The sequence below is a fragment of the Podarcis erhardii genome (assembly GCF_964252035.2).
Source record: "Podarcis erhardii genome assembly, chromosome: 6".
Lineage (NCBI taxonomy): Eukaryota > Metazoa > Chordata > Lepidosauria > Squamata > Lacertidae > Podarcis > Podarcis erhardii.
The window spans coordinates 66,485,668-66,499,865 of NC_138510.1; the positions used below are offsets into that span (position 1 = coordinate 66,485,668).

General features: G+C 42.9%; 1 protein-coding gene across 3 annotated transcripts in view; it reads right to left on the bottom strand.

Annotated features, from left to right (window-relative positions):
* SLC44A5 (solute carrier family 44 member 5) overlaps positions 1–14,198 on the bottom strand; it is a 157,355-nt gene that overhangs the window by 28,520 nt on the left and 114,637 nt on the right. For all 3 annotated transcript variants that reach the window (XM_081866540.1, XM_081866538.1, XM_081866539.1), the window contains exons 5-11: positions 13,811–13,895; positions 12,152–12,280; positions 10,856–10,916; positions 9,889–10,012; positions 7,255–7,338; positions 5,097–5,209; positions 3,126–3,257 (exon numbers count right to left, since the gene is read on the bottom strand). In XM_081866540.1, coding sequence (XP_081722666.1) covers positions 3,126–3,257; positions 5,097–5,209; positions 7,255–7,338; positions 9,889–10,012; positions 10,856–10,916; positions 12,152–12,280; positions 13,811–13,895 — 728 coding nt within the window. The remainder of the gene's footprint in view (positions 1–3,125; positions 3,258–5,096; positions 5,210–7,254; positions 7,339–9,888; positions 10,013–10,855; positions 10,917–12,151; positions 12,281–13,810; positions 13,896–14,198) is intronic.

The following is a 14,198-nucleotide window of genomic DNA, read 5'->3' on the forward strand; positions in this document are numbered from 1 at the left end:
AAAACAAAGCAATAAAATGCTGTGCTTTGCTTGAAATGCTCAGTTCCATTTGAAGAAATACATATTTACGATTAGACAGTCATTATCCAGTGGTTGGCTTTTGCTGCTATTTTAGCATAGTATTTGGGAAAGATGAATGGAATTGATGTTTTAAAAGATGTGTCTGATCATGACCTCTATTATACCAGTGCCACTCAAAAATAATTCCAAGATAATCAGGATCGTTATTTGAGCCTAAAAGCAGCCTGAGAACAGTGTGGAAACGGGAGTGGAGCTTGGAAATATGATTACATAACAAATAATTTTAAGGATGTTGTCACATAAAATTGCGTAGTAAATATCTGTTACTTGATCAACATTTTCAGGGACAGCTGCAACAAAACTGTGTGGCAATTGACATTTACTCTAATGCAGAATTTTTAAATATTCCTTAAACTGTAACCAAGCATTTAAGAACATTTTAAAACACTTTAAACAAATTACTAATGATTGTGTGTAAACTGTCACACAGTTATTGCAGTGACAGCGATGTATTATTTTGTATTACATTCTCCGACTTCTCCCAACTTTCATACTGTTTTGTGCGTATGTGCCAGTACTCCCAGTAAACTGAATAAACTGTGAGATTATTATACAAATTCCTCTCAGACTGTTTACATACTCAGGCACGTGTTCACATTAGCTGTCCCCCACCCCCAATGTTACTCCTTGAAGAACAACCTTCAGTTTACTCGCCTTTTCCAAACCTGACACAAAAAGTATACTGCAATTTGCAATGAACAATTTCACATGGCAATGGATGGATGCTGGGCTGACACACAATGATTTGCATACCCTTCACCTTGGATAATCAAGCACTGAACGGTGCCCAATGCATTTGAGAAACAGATCCACGAGAGCAGAAAGTGCAAAGGCAGAAAATTGCATGGCGGGCCCAATAATCATGTGGAAAATATATTATGCAAATTAGCTCCTCGAGGCAACTTCCTCACTTGTTCCAGAAACAAACGCTCTCCAAGGATGTATGCTCACGTTTTAATTGAGAGCTGTATGATTTCAGGAGTTTCATGGCTAATGGCATTGTAACATTCTTGATTTTTTATGAAAACAAAAAGCAAGCATCTATGTTTCTGTAACTCTATGGGATACATTAAAGAGAGAAGCATCCCAGGCTATTTCTGAGGACTGCTTTAAATACACACACACACACACACACATACTCTATATATACTCTCTCTCTCTCTCTCTCTCTGTGTGTGTGTGTGTGTGTGTGTGTGTGTGTATGCACATATATACATACATACAGTGGTACCTCTGGTTACGTACTTAATTTGTTCCGGAGGTCTGTTCTTAACCTGAAACTGTTCTTAACCTGAAGCACCAGTTTAGCTAATGAGGCCTCCCGCTGCCGCCGTGCTGCCAGAGCACGATTTCTGTTCTCATCCTGAAGCAAAGTTCTTAACCCGAGGTACTATTTCTGGGTTAGCGGAGTCTGTAACCTGAAGCGTATGTAACCTGAAGCGTTTGTAACCTGAGGTACCACTGTATATACACATATATACACTATACACACACACACATATGGAGGAAGTGTGTGTATACACTATACACACACACACACACACACACACACACACGGAGGAAGTGTACAACAAAATCTCTCTACACGGGCTAAAAAATGTCCAAAATGTTGCCAAGTTTAAAAGTCAAACATGAAATCTAAATTTAGTTCTGGTTTTAATTTCTAAAAGAGTTGCCAAAGTCAAGCTTGTTCAAAGGCCACTCCCTCGTCTCCTCAATACCAGATTTGTGGAAGCAGATTGTGTCTATTTAGTGGTGAAGAGAATATAATACACACATAAAGGTAAAGGGACCCCTGAGCATTAGGTCCAGTCGTGACCGACTCTGGGGTTGCGGCGCTCATCTCACTTTATTGGCCGAGGGAGCTTCTGGGTCATGTGGCCAGCATGACTAAGCTGCTTCTGGCGAACCAGAGCAGCGCATGGAAACGCTGTTTATCTTCCTGCTGCAGCGGTACCTATTTATCTACTTGTACTTTGTGCTTTCGAACTGCTAGGTTGGCAGGAGCAGGGACCGAGCAATGGGAGCTCACCCCGTTGCAGGGATTCGAACCACCAACCTTCTGATCGGCAAGTGCTAGGCTCTGTGGTTTAACCCACAGCGCCACCCGCGTCCCTAATACACACATCCCAAAGGGTTAAAATACTAATAATCCTGCAGTGCAATCTCGGCAGTAGAAACAGATTTCAGTCCTGGCTCTAATCTAGTCTGTGTTAATTCTCTTTTACAGATATTTCAAACATTATTACTTCCCTAGACAGGACTATCTCTATGTTCAGTATATTGTGTGGTGCTGTTGCTTTGGTAAAAAGCTTCATAGATTGCTTAGCTTTGCTTTGTTGGTTATACTGCTGAAAATTAATATATTATAAAGAAGCAACTGGTAAATTATTGGAGAACTGAACAAAAAAAAAGGTATTACCTTGCTCATCAATAATCTGTATAATATGTTCATCATCTCCTGCCCACCTAGCAGTTCAAAAGCACGTCAAAGTGCAAGTAGATAAATAGGGACCGCTCCGGCGGGAAGGTAAACGGTGTTTCCGTTCATCATACCTGATAGTAAATCCTCAGAATATAGACAACTGAAGACTCTCCCCATCCCTCTTCTTAATTATTTTGCTTATTCAGACTAGATTTTTCCAGTTCCCACCAACTGCAGACAGCATAGCCAATGGTGAGGCATAATGGGCATTGCCCTGTGTTTGCTATTAATGGGAAGCTACTATTTGCTGCACGTGTCCATGCAAACCTGAAATCATCACATCTAACCACTGCATACCTGAATTTTTCTCATATATATATATATATATATATATATATATATATATATATGCGCAGAAGTGCTTTCTTTGCAGGAAGCTCTTAACATTTGGCCTCCAGTCAGCAGCTTGAGCACTAGAAAGCTTCTTAAGGCAAGAGCTCTATGAAACAATGCTGATGTCATGCGCTTTAGTGCCCATCACAACAACAGCAAAATCCTGTTTAATTAGATGAATGCAAAGTGGGTGTCAAAATACAGACTTCTCTTTAAATCCACTTACTAAATGCTAACCATGTTTGCCTCAGTTGCAGATACACCCTGAAGTCCGTCTGGAATCCAATGTCGTAGATAGTAAGATCAGAGCCAGGTATTCCATGAAGGCGATGATATTCCCAGTAGCAATGCCAAATACCTTTTAAAACAAAGAATATGCACTGGAAGAGTGACACAGATCAATTCCCTAATCTCTGCACAAATGGTAGGTCCCACCAAATCCCACCCCCACAATGGAATCCAAACCACAGGCAGAGAACTGCTTATTTGCAGAAAGGTGCTAGAAGTAGCTGCATAATAGACAGGAACAAGAGCCAAACCATAAATCATAAAGGAAAGGAAAGCAAAATAAAAATATATACCGGTAATATCACTAGCTAATTTCTTCAGGGGGCAATTTGTTTCCCACTCCCAAATATATTGAGCAGCCAGAACAAGAGCACCATCAAAAGTCATTCACTGGAGGCCTCCAGAGGATGTTTTTGGCAGGGTGTAGTTTCAAACCATTTCAAACAAATAATTTCCTACACTGCCTGGAAAATTAACAAATGGACATTCATGCAGGATGACTGTGCATTTAACTCTTTCCCTGTATACACCCAGCCAGGGAACTTGAGGCTCTCCAGATATCATTGGACTACAACTCCCATCATCCCTGAATGTTAGCCATGCTGGATGAGGTTGATGGGAAATGGAGTCCATGGTTTGCAAGTGCCCTGTGCGGGTAGGTGGGCATGTGCCAAGGGTGAAGGGAGCCCGCTGCGCCAGCCCAGCACTTGCCACCAATGCTGCCACAACGACACCAGCCCTGAACCACTTGGTGAGCCTTGCAAAGCGGCTCAGGGCTGGCAGGGCAGCATGAGAAGAACTCATGGCTGTTGCATCCCTCTCACTCTGCTCTGCCAGACCTAAGCTGCTTTGTGATACTAGGATCATCCCAGCCTCGCAAAGCGGCTCAGGGCTGGCAGGACTGCATAAGCAGCACCCCCCAGAAAAATGTGCCTGGGGTCATTGCCCCAGCAGCTCCCTCCCATACTATGCCCCTGTCTGGAGCACCATTCCTGCACAAATCAGTAAGCCACAGCCAATTGCATCTTCACAACACACATAACAGCACACATAACAACACACATATACGGAGTGAAATAGATAGCTATCCTTATATTAAAAACCCTCATTATGCCTGAAGCGGCCAGAGATCTCTTTGAAGACCCTGTACTGACAAATAAACCTTGTTTTGTATTTCAGGTTTTAGTAGGACAGAGTGGAGAAAGGATGATGAACCTTCCAACTTATAAAACCACAGGAAGAAAAGAGAAAATGTTTGTTTAATCCTGCAGCCACTGACAATTCCTAACAAAAGCCAGATGGTGATGTTAGTCTTCTAGACACAGAAAAGAGCCGCAGCTGCACAGTGGGTAGAATATGGCAAGCTTTTGCATGGTTCTTCTTTTTGGCACATTAAACTGCCAGAAAATATACTGCTGTCCTGCTGAGGGAAGAAAAACACAAACATGCCTCACAAGCAGGTCCAGCCCGCAGTCAGTGGACTTTGAAAAGGCTTGTTTGGGCTGCTGGGTGAAAAAGAGGAATGGACTGAGGGAGGGGTTTTTTATAAGTGCAGTGCTCAACTGGGAATTGCTCAGTAGCAAGTAGAGTATTGAGGACAGAGAGTGATAAGTACAGTGGTACCTCTAGTTGCAGACTTAATTCATTTCGGAGTGCTGTTCATACCCCGAAAAGCCCACAATTAGAGCGCCTCTTCCGCACATGTGCACAGCACAATCAAGTGCTTCTGCGTTCGTAAGCTGAAAGTCTGCAACAAGAGCGGAAAAGCAACTAGAGGTACCACTGTATAGGCAGACGATTCCCAGTTAACGGTTGTTGAATTCATTGGTAGGAGCCACTTTTCCTCTAACCCCAACCTATAAACTTTGGATATGTAGTTCTGTGTCAAAAGCAAATCATTGGCACCTACCATAACCTATAATCCCAATCACACCAAAGATGAAAATCCAGAAGAGAACACCTGCTATGAATCTCAAAAGCACAAGGAAGAGCAAGCTGACAACCATTGCAATGAACAGGCCTCTGGAAAAGAAAGACATAGCAATTTAAATAAATCAGCAGCTCTCTTCAATGGTTCCCCCCCCCCACTGCATTTACTTTACAAACAATAGCGCTTTCCCTATCCAGGTTTGAGGCTCAGTGTTTTAAATACATGGAAGCACAGGCGCCATCTCTCCGGGGGCTCTGGGTGCCCGATCACCCCCCAAAATTTCTATATAGGGGCCGGGCACCCACAAAATGCAGGGGCGGGTGTGCAGGCACCACACCCCATGGAAAGAGTATGGTGTTCAGGCAGGGGGTGATGGTGGAAAAGAGAGCAGAGAGTTGATGGGGAAGAGAGAGCACGGATATCAGATGGGAGGGGTCCAGTCACTGCCGCATTGTTGCTGCTCATCCCCCACCCCATGGTATGATGCCACAGCATGTGTCATGTTGTCATGATGGTAATAATAATAATAATAATAATAATAATAATAATAATAATATATTATTTATACCATGCCCACCTGGGTATAAGTACATTAAAACATCAGACATTAAAAACTTCCCTAAACAGGGCTGCCTTCAGGTGTCTTCTAAACATCAGATACCGTATTTTTCGCACCATAGGGCGCACCGGACCATAGGGCGCACCCAGTTTTTAGGGGGGGGATCAAGAAAAAAATATTCCCCCCCAGCCCTAAAGAGCAATGTACAGGCTGCACACAACCTCTCCCTGCCGGAGGGGTTGTGCGCAGCTATGGAAGAAGGCAAGGCAGCGAGCGGGATTCCCCTTTAGCCCCGTGCAGTGTCTCCTTGCCGGGAGATGCTGCGCAGGGCTAAAGAATCCATAGCCCCGTGCAGCCTCTCCTTGCGGAGGGGTTGCGCGCAGCTATGGAAGAAGGCAAGGCAGCGAGCGGGATGGATCCTGCTCGCTGTTTTGGCTTCCCCTTTGGCCCCATGCAGCCTCTCCCTGCCAGAGAGGCTATGGCACAAGCCTGCATTCGCTCCATAGGATGCACACACATTTCCCCTCAAATTTTGGAGGGGAAAAACTGTGTCCAATAGAGTGAAAAATACGGTAGTTGTTTATCTCCTTGACATCTGATGGGAGGGCGTTCCACAGGGCGGGAGCCAGTACCAAGAAGGCCCTCCCTGTAACTTCGCTTCTTGTAGTGTGAGAACTGCCAGAAGGCCCTCAGCGCTGAACCTCAGTGTCCGGGTTGAACAATGGGGGTGGAGACGCTTCAGGTATACTGGGCATAGTGGGGGGGGGCATGCTGGGCACCCACAGTGTGGGGCCCAAGTTGATGCCATTATGTGGCAGGATGGCAATAGGACTATGGCTAGAGTTTTCTGATGTGTAGATAGCATTGTCAAACTGTAGGTTAGAACCCAGGTTCTGGGCCACCAGATTTTGACAGAGAAATTGAATTCAGTCCTTTAAAGTGTGGTCAAGGGAAGCCTTGTTTATGAGTGGTATGTATAAAGGTAAAGGTACCCCTGCCCGTACGGGCCAGTCTTGCCAGACTCTAGGGTTGTGCACTCATCTCACTCTATAGGCCGGGAGCCAGCGCTGTCCGCAGACACTTCCGGGTCACGTGGCCAGCGTGACAAGCTGCATCTGGCGAGCCAGCGCAGCACACGGAACGCCGTTTACCTTCCCGCTGGTAAGCGGTCCCTATTTATCTACTTGCACCCGGAGGTGCTTTCGAACTGCTAGGTTGGCAGGCGCTGGGACCGAGCAACGGGAGCGCACCCCGCCGCAGGGATTCGAACCGCCGACCATGCAATTGGCAAGCCCTAGGCACTGAGGTTTTACCCACAGCACCACCCACGTCCCGATGTGGTATGTATACACCCCTCCCAAATATGATACCATGGGGCTCCACCTGCTTCCTCAAGGACCACAAGGGACTAATATTCCTACGCAAGTGACAGGAACGAGCCATAACGAAACCCCAAGATGCACTGATGTGGTAAATGGAAGTGCCAGAGGTGACTCCCCCACCCCCCGCTTTTTGTGCGCCTTGCAGCACCCCAATTTCACATGCAAGAAGCAAAGCCTCCTCTGAATAAAAACTTACATTAAAATCCAATACCAAGAACTGGCATAGTCTTCAAAAATTTTCATCCCGACTGATCTTGCATCAAGAACATTATTGATGCCGCTTTAGAAAGAAAGGGGGGAGGGGAACATTTTAGTTTATGTAGCAGATATTCCTTATTTAAACAAAGCAACCCACTGTAACAAGAAAATGCAGGCTGTATCAAAAAACATTATGTATGCTGGAAAAATGAAACATAAAGTGCCCTAGCCAGCAATATGCCACAGTTATGATGCCACAGTTCTGAGTTTCTGCCCAAAACAAGCATTGGCTACAGGAGCAGTTGAATTCTAAGGACACTTCTGGAACTTAGGCTGTCAATATATATACACTTAGGCTAAAGTCCAAACCCCTGGCCAGCAACAGTAGGCATTGAAGGAGAAGCCTAGCCACTATGCCCTCTCTCACAGCCTCACCACTTGCACTGGCCAGCATGGGAAATACCTTGTTGCTGTGCCAGCTCCCATGTTGGTACAGAAAATATGACTGGATTGGGCCCAGACTGGTGCATCTGCCTTCCATCTGGATGGTCACATTGGGGAGCTCCTAGCCACCATGTCTTCCCCTGGTAGAAAAAGTTGGTGGAGCCAGGCCCTCTCCAGTATGGCAGATTCAGGACTTCCTCTGCCCTTTATGTCTCACTAAACTCAGCAGAACTTTCTACTGAGTAGCTATGGACGGAACCGTGCTTGTTGATCTCGTCATATGTACAGTCACATTAAATATATGTAGTAACTTTTAATCACCATTATTACTAGTAGTTAAAGTACTTTCACAATACAGTCGTACCTTGGTTGACGAACGCCTTGCGAGTCAAACATTTTGGCTCACGAACGCAGCAAACCCAGAAGTGAGTGTTCTGGTTTGCAAACGTTCTTTAGAACCCAAACATCTGGCACAGCTTCTGTGACTTCCAATTGGCTGTAGGAGCTTCCTGCAGCCAATCAGAAACCGCACCTTGTTTTCCAAATGTTTTGGAAGTCGAACGGACTTCTGGAATGGATTCTGTTCGACTTCCGAGGTACGACGGTAATACCGAATTTAGAATCAAGATGTATACAGAAATTCAACATTTTTTATGTGACTACAAGAAAAAGAAAAGAATACAGCACAATTAAGGAATACATTTTAAAGTTCCGCAATGCTATGAATCTCCTTCCTTGGGGGTTTTTAAACAGAGGGTGGATGGCCACCTGTCATGGATGCTTTAGCTCAGATTCTTGCATTGCAGGAGGTTCGACTAGTTGACCCTTGGGGTACCTTCAAACCCTACAAGAATTCTATGATTCTGTGAGCCTTAAAAAAAAGCTACGTGAAGGATGGTTCTGCTGTAAATCTAAATGCATACTGCTAAGGCTGCTTTAACCATCTAATATGCACCTGGTGAAATTTATGTCAATTGATCAAAGTTTCAATATCATCTGAGCTAAAAAGCAACATTAGTTGAATCTCTGTAGTGACATAAATTAATTTGGAAGGGTAATATTTTAAAGGCTGGTGTCTATATACAGGAACAAATGGTTTATTTAGTTTGAAGGAATCTGGATAAGGAGTTCATTCTCCACTGCCATGTTGACTGGTGCTGTGTTTCGTAATAAACACAGCAAGTCTGTTCATGTGAATGCATGAAGACTTTGCTTTCACATCCAAGGTTCAAAATTTGGTATATCATAGCTGAAATAACCCAGGGAAGGAGGGGAATGGCTGGGGGAAAGTTTAAGCACCTGATTTCTTCACACACTTTAAAGGTGCTTTCTTATATTATAAAAAATGGCCACTGTTGGTATGTCAACAGTGGTGAAGCTGGAATGAGGCCCCAGGGCAAAAGTCTAGGGCCCTGCAGCCCAGGAGACACCCAAATGACCACAGAGAGGGTGGAAGATGATAGGAGGCAGCAACAAACAGGCCTATTGCCCCCCCTATTGCCCCCCCCAGCAACACTTTGGCCACTCAACTGAAGCTACAGTAGTTGCGTCACCATTCTGTCTTTCTTCTTATTTTTAAGAAAAACAATACTACCCTTTTCTACAACAAAACGGAGCTTATTCCCAAAAGTACATGTGTTTTATTATCATGGCGGCAGCAGCAGCAGAAGAAGGGGGGGACCCCAATTTTATTCCCGCAGTTGCAATGGTTCTATGATCAAAGTGAGTTTTATAGTGCAAAACCGCACATTCTTGGAGTTTTTCCTGTTTTAATTAGGCCTGGCAAACTATTCTGCCTGCTTGCTGCTTTGCATTTCAGGAATGTAGGGACAGTTGTAAAGCACAGAATAGAAGTGAGGGGGCAGGGAAGGTGAGAAATGTTAACTGTGTGCTTCATGAATGTGATTTGATACAATCCCACCACCACCAGACCAGGGTCTAAAATTTTCTAGCTGCACCAATGTAAGTTGCAGACATTTGTGTATAATCTCCAGTTTGCTCCTAAAATAACTGAAATGAAGAGTATGAAGATTCACCTCCTGTTAAAGCCAGAAATGGCCCCATGTAATCAGTGCTCCAAATAAATAAATAAATTTCATGGTATTGCAGCCAAGCATAGTAATTATCATTTGGCAAACAGGTCAGGCAAAGTTATACAAACACACAGACGGACACACACAATCCATACTTTGCAGCTTCCCTGAGATCGGTGACGTTCCTTGTTTTTCCTCTTCCATCTTTGAAAGTAGTCTGATTGGCCACAGTCAGAACTCCATTTTTAGTGGCAAAATCAGGAAAACATCTCTTAAGAACTGTTAAAACAAAAACAAGGAAAGAATATTTATAGTGAGTCCTGCTTTTATGTCTCATTTTTTTAAAAAAAAAAAAAACCTCGCCATTCCTATTTCCCATTCAGTTCCATCCATTTAAATACCCTAAACTGATTTCTGTTTGCACAGCATTTTCATAGAAATGGAACAAATATCATGGCTGCCATCTCATCCATGTAGTAAGACACCTACAAGAAAAGGCATGTCTGAAGCAGCATGTTCTCTGCTCTGTATGTTACTCTAGGGTGCTATGGACTACCACCTGGCATAGGTAAGTGCTCTTGTCTTGTTCCAGAGTAGCTGGAGGACAGCACAGTGACATTTAAACTGGAGAAATCGTGTGACAGGGGGATGCTGTGCATTAACTGAAGCAAGGGGAGATTCCCAAGTGATCGTGCTTTAAAGGCCACATTGTGATTTTAGCTTAAGCTGGTTGTCTCCCTAGTTTTAATTTGTCTTATGCTTTGTACTATGACCCTGATCTTATAAAGAAAATGAGCTAAGGGCGCTTCAAAAACAAGTGTAGGCGAATATTGCTAGTACTGGGGCATACCAAGATCACTGCGTACACTATCAGAGCAGAAAGCCAGGTCTGGGTCATCTATGAGGTGGGCTGACACAGCTGCCTCAGGTGGCAGAACTTCAAGAGGTGGAGCTCCCTCAGACACCCAGCCAACCCCCGATGCTCCATGAGATCTCCAGAGGTTTCAACAAAAACTGTCACTGCTTCGCAGGCACCACTGTGTGCCAAGGTAAAAGAGGCTTTGGCCGAGGGAGTGGGAGGCTCAGGTAGCAAAAGCGCACCACAGATATTCAAATACTCACAAGGCCGGCTTGGAATGATCATGGAAGGACAATCTTCATCACGCATAACTTGGGCCACAGACTGGAAACCGAAAGAAAAACCCAAAGTTAGAAATAATCATGTGACAACTGAATCTATAGCGTTTCCCTCCCCCCCCCTTTTTAATACTCTTTTTAAAACCCTTGCAAATTATTTGATTGAGGCCACAGCAGAGCATCTAAATGAAAAATAGGATGGAGCCATGACTCTCTGGCATCCTGCTAACAATGAAAACAAAACAGTAGGCACCAGACAAAAACCATTGAACAGAGAAAGCTTCAAGCAGGTGGCCTTGTGCTCATCACAGGTAGGAATAAAATTACCTTTTAACACAATTAACATAATTAACTTAAGGCTGCAATCAGGACTCAGCAAGGGGTTTCCAGTATGAGAGGAATATTAAAGTAGGTTTGAATATTTGTTTTTAAAGCTATCAAGTTGTTTCAAACTTATAATGTGATTACAAGGTAAGAATTAATTTCCAAGACTAACACCTATTCCCTCATCCTATAAATGAGTAAACTGGTCACTGTGGAAGAACCAATCCAAGCCTGGTTTAAAGATATACCTTCAATAGTATGATAAGTAAAAAGACAGCAGATCAAAATGGAACAAGCGTCACCTAGTTGCAGACTTCCCCGTTGTGTGAGAAATTATGTATATCTATTTAAATTATAGTAATTGGCTAGTGCAATTTCCTCTCCTCCCCTATTGCCCCCCCCCCCCCAGATCCAAGTTCTTTTGGCAGGGGAACTGGGGACTAAATCAAAAGACGAGGAAGTTCCGCCATGTACATGGAAGTCCTTTCCGCCATGGAGCTGCAGCATTGGATATGGCCCATTAGTTCTAGATTTACATATAGATGTATAATTTAATTTAAGATTTAAATATAGATCAGTACATGCAATTTTTATGTGACTGTGCCCTCTTTTGTTTCCTTTCTTTGGTGATGGGCTTCCTCTTTTTTTTTGGTGATGACCAACTTAATTTTTAAATTTTTAGCTACAAGACTAAGGTTGAAGATTTTTTTAAAAACTCTCATCAAAATAGCATTTTAATTATAAAATGTATCAATAGAAGGAAACCTCTTGCCCGTTGCTGGTCATACTGGAGTCTTTGGGTATAATCCTCACTAGGAATAACGTAGTTGTAACCAACAATAGAGTTAAAAACAACAAACCCTGTACAGCTATGGAGATAGAAACCTGCTAAGGACTGCACCCACTTTGGACAGATAAAAGGTAATATTCACATCGCAATATCTTATCTATACTCACCTTCCATGGCTTGCTAAAGCCAGGCTTGCAAAACTGTCTGTAGTATTCCCAATAACTTTTGTTATATCTGTAGGAAGATTGCATGTCTATGTAGGTTGCAAACCTGTCTGGGCACTTTGAGACACAAAGCTTTAAGAAAAGAAAAATGCACATTGATCTAAGCAACACGGGAAGATGAGAAAGTTAAATTATCAAAGCAGCTAGACAAAAAAAAAAAAGCCATCTCTGAGAGTAATTCGTTTCATCAGAATGCCTACTTAGCACAGCACTTAGAAACAGACATCACATTTTTTTTAATCCTTGCAGTATCTTGAAGATAAACACTTTTGAAACACAGAGGAGACAGTTTGACATTTTCATCAGCTGCAGCATTTTCCCCAAATCTTCCTGCCTGTTGGAAGTATTTGATTTTAAAATCTGTTTATTAATTCTTTTTCTTTTTAAATGAAGTAGATGGAGGAAGGCATTTTCTCGAGGCTTCCAAGTGCTTATAACTACTTTTGAAGGCAACTCAGTAGATGCCCATGCGGTGTAGTTCGCACAGTACACAAACATTAATCAATGAAGTGTGCAACTGTTTTGCCCTAACAGGGTATTTGCAGAGCCAACCACTTTCACTTTCAATAGCTCAGTCAAAAGCAAATCAAGATTTCATTATTGTACACGGGTTAAGGCTAGCCTGTGCTTTATTCCGGCCATAACTCTTTCTAAAGTCATATAATACATGGCAATCAAGTTCACACAGAGCGCTTCAGTTTATTTTCTGATCCCAGTATCTGCTACACCAGCAGTTAATTACCTAGGATAGGAGGATACAAAACACAGCTTTTCAATGAAACTTCAGAGATATGCTGCATTTTAATTTTGCACACATGGTCTCCTTTGAACATGACCTCCTTTGAACAGGCTGAATCCCTTGCAATATAAATCCAAGATATTAGCACGTTTAATTTGCATGCTGTAATTACACACACACACACACAAACACATAGACACACAGTGGTTCCCAATTACTGCAGACCATGTTTTTCAAAAGTCAAGCCATGGACCCTTTACTTTTGAAAATTTTGATATTTCTATGGTAGTTTTTGTTATGTCAATGGTGCCATGGATTTCCTGGGTGGGTTAGGCGGACCTCCTGGAGTCAGTGGAGCACCAGTTGGGAACCACTGATGTATACTATAAGTAAATGTTTAAATGCTGCCTTTTTCCTATTTCTTTCAAAATAAATCCCATATAAAGCTCATTTGTAAAATGTATAACAGCACAATCCTGTTCATGTTTGTTGAGAAATAAGTCCCATTCAGATCCCAGGTAAGTGGATATACAGTTTCAAGCAATGCCCTGGACAGGAAAAGAAGCTTAGCCTGCGCCTTTTGGCACTGTCAAAGCCTGTTAAGTTGCCTTAATTCTCAAAACACTGATTAAATCCCAGCACCCAGAAATCTAGAGTGTGTCAGGACACCCAGAAACCTGGGGAAGTCATAGCAGTACATTTACAGATGTTCACATACACAATATTTTCAGGATCTGTATTTACTACCCCTCTCCCACTGCCACTGTACAGAAAGCCAACAGTACTTCTAAAAACTTTCACTTTAGAAGTAGTTCTGGCAAGTGACACTCCTTGTGGTCTGAATCTGACTGTCATTTACATACCTGTGTTGTAGGGCACTGTAGGTTTATTAGCACTAGAGGGCTGGCACATTTCAGAATGTTAAAGTAAAACAAAATTGTCTTGTTCCTGCAAATGAATAGGTATGAAATAATAACTCCATGTGTATTTACAGTAATAATTCATAGTATGTATGAATCCGTAATAGAATCACTTAAGAGACCACAGCAAGTATTAAAGAAAACAGAGCAAAAGCATTCTCAAGAGAATTGACAGAAGCACACCTAAACTCTAATTATGGGAAGGACAATACTTCCCTGTGGAGTAGATCACAATGGCACTTAGTCACATATATTAACCTGATTCCAGATCTCATAGGTTAAGACTTTGTCACCTAGCCATATGGTACTTCTAGTGTATTCTGAATCTGTC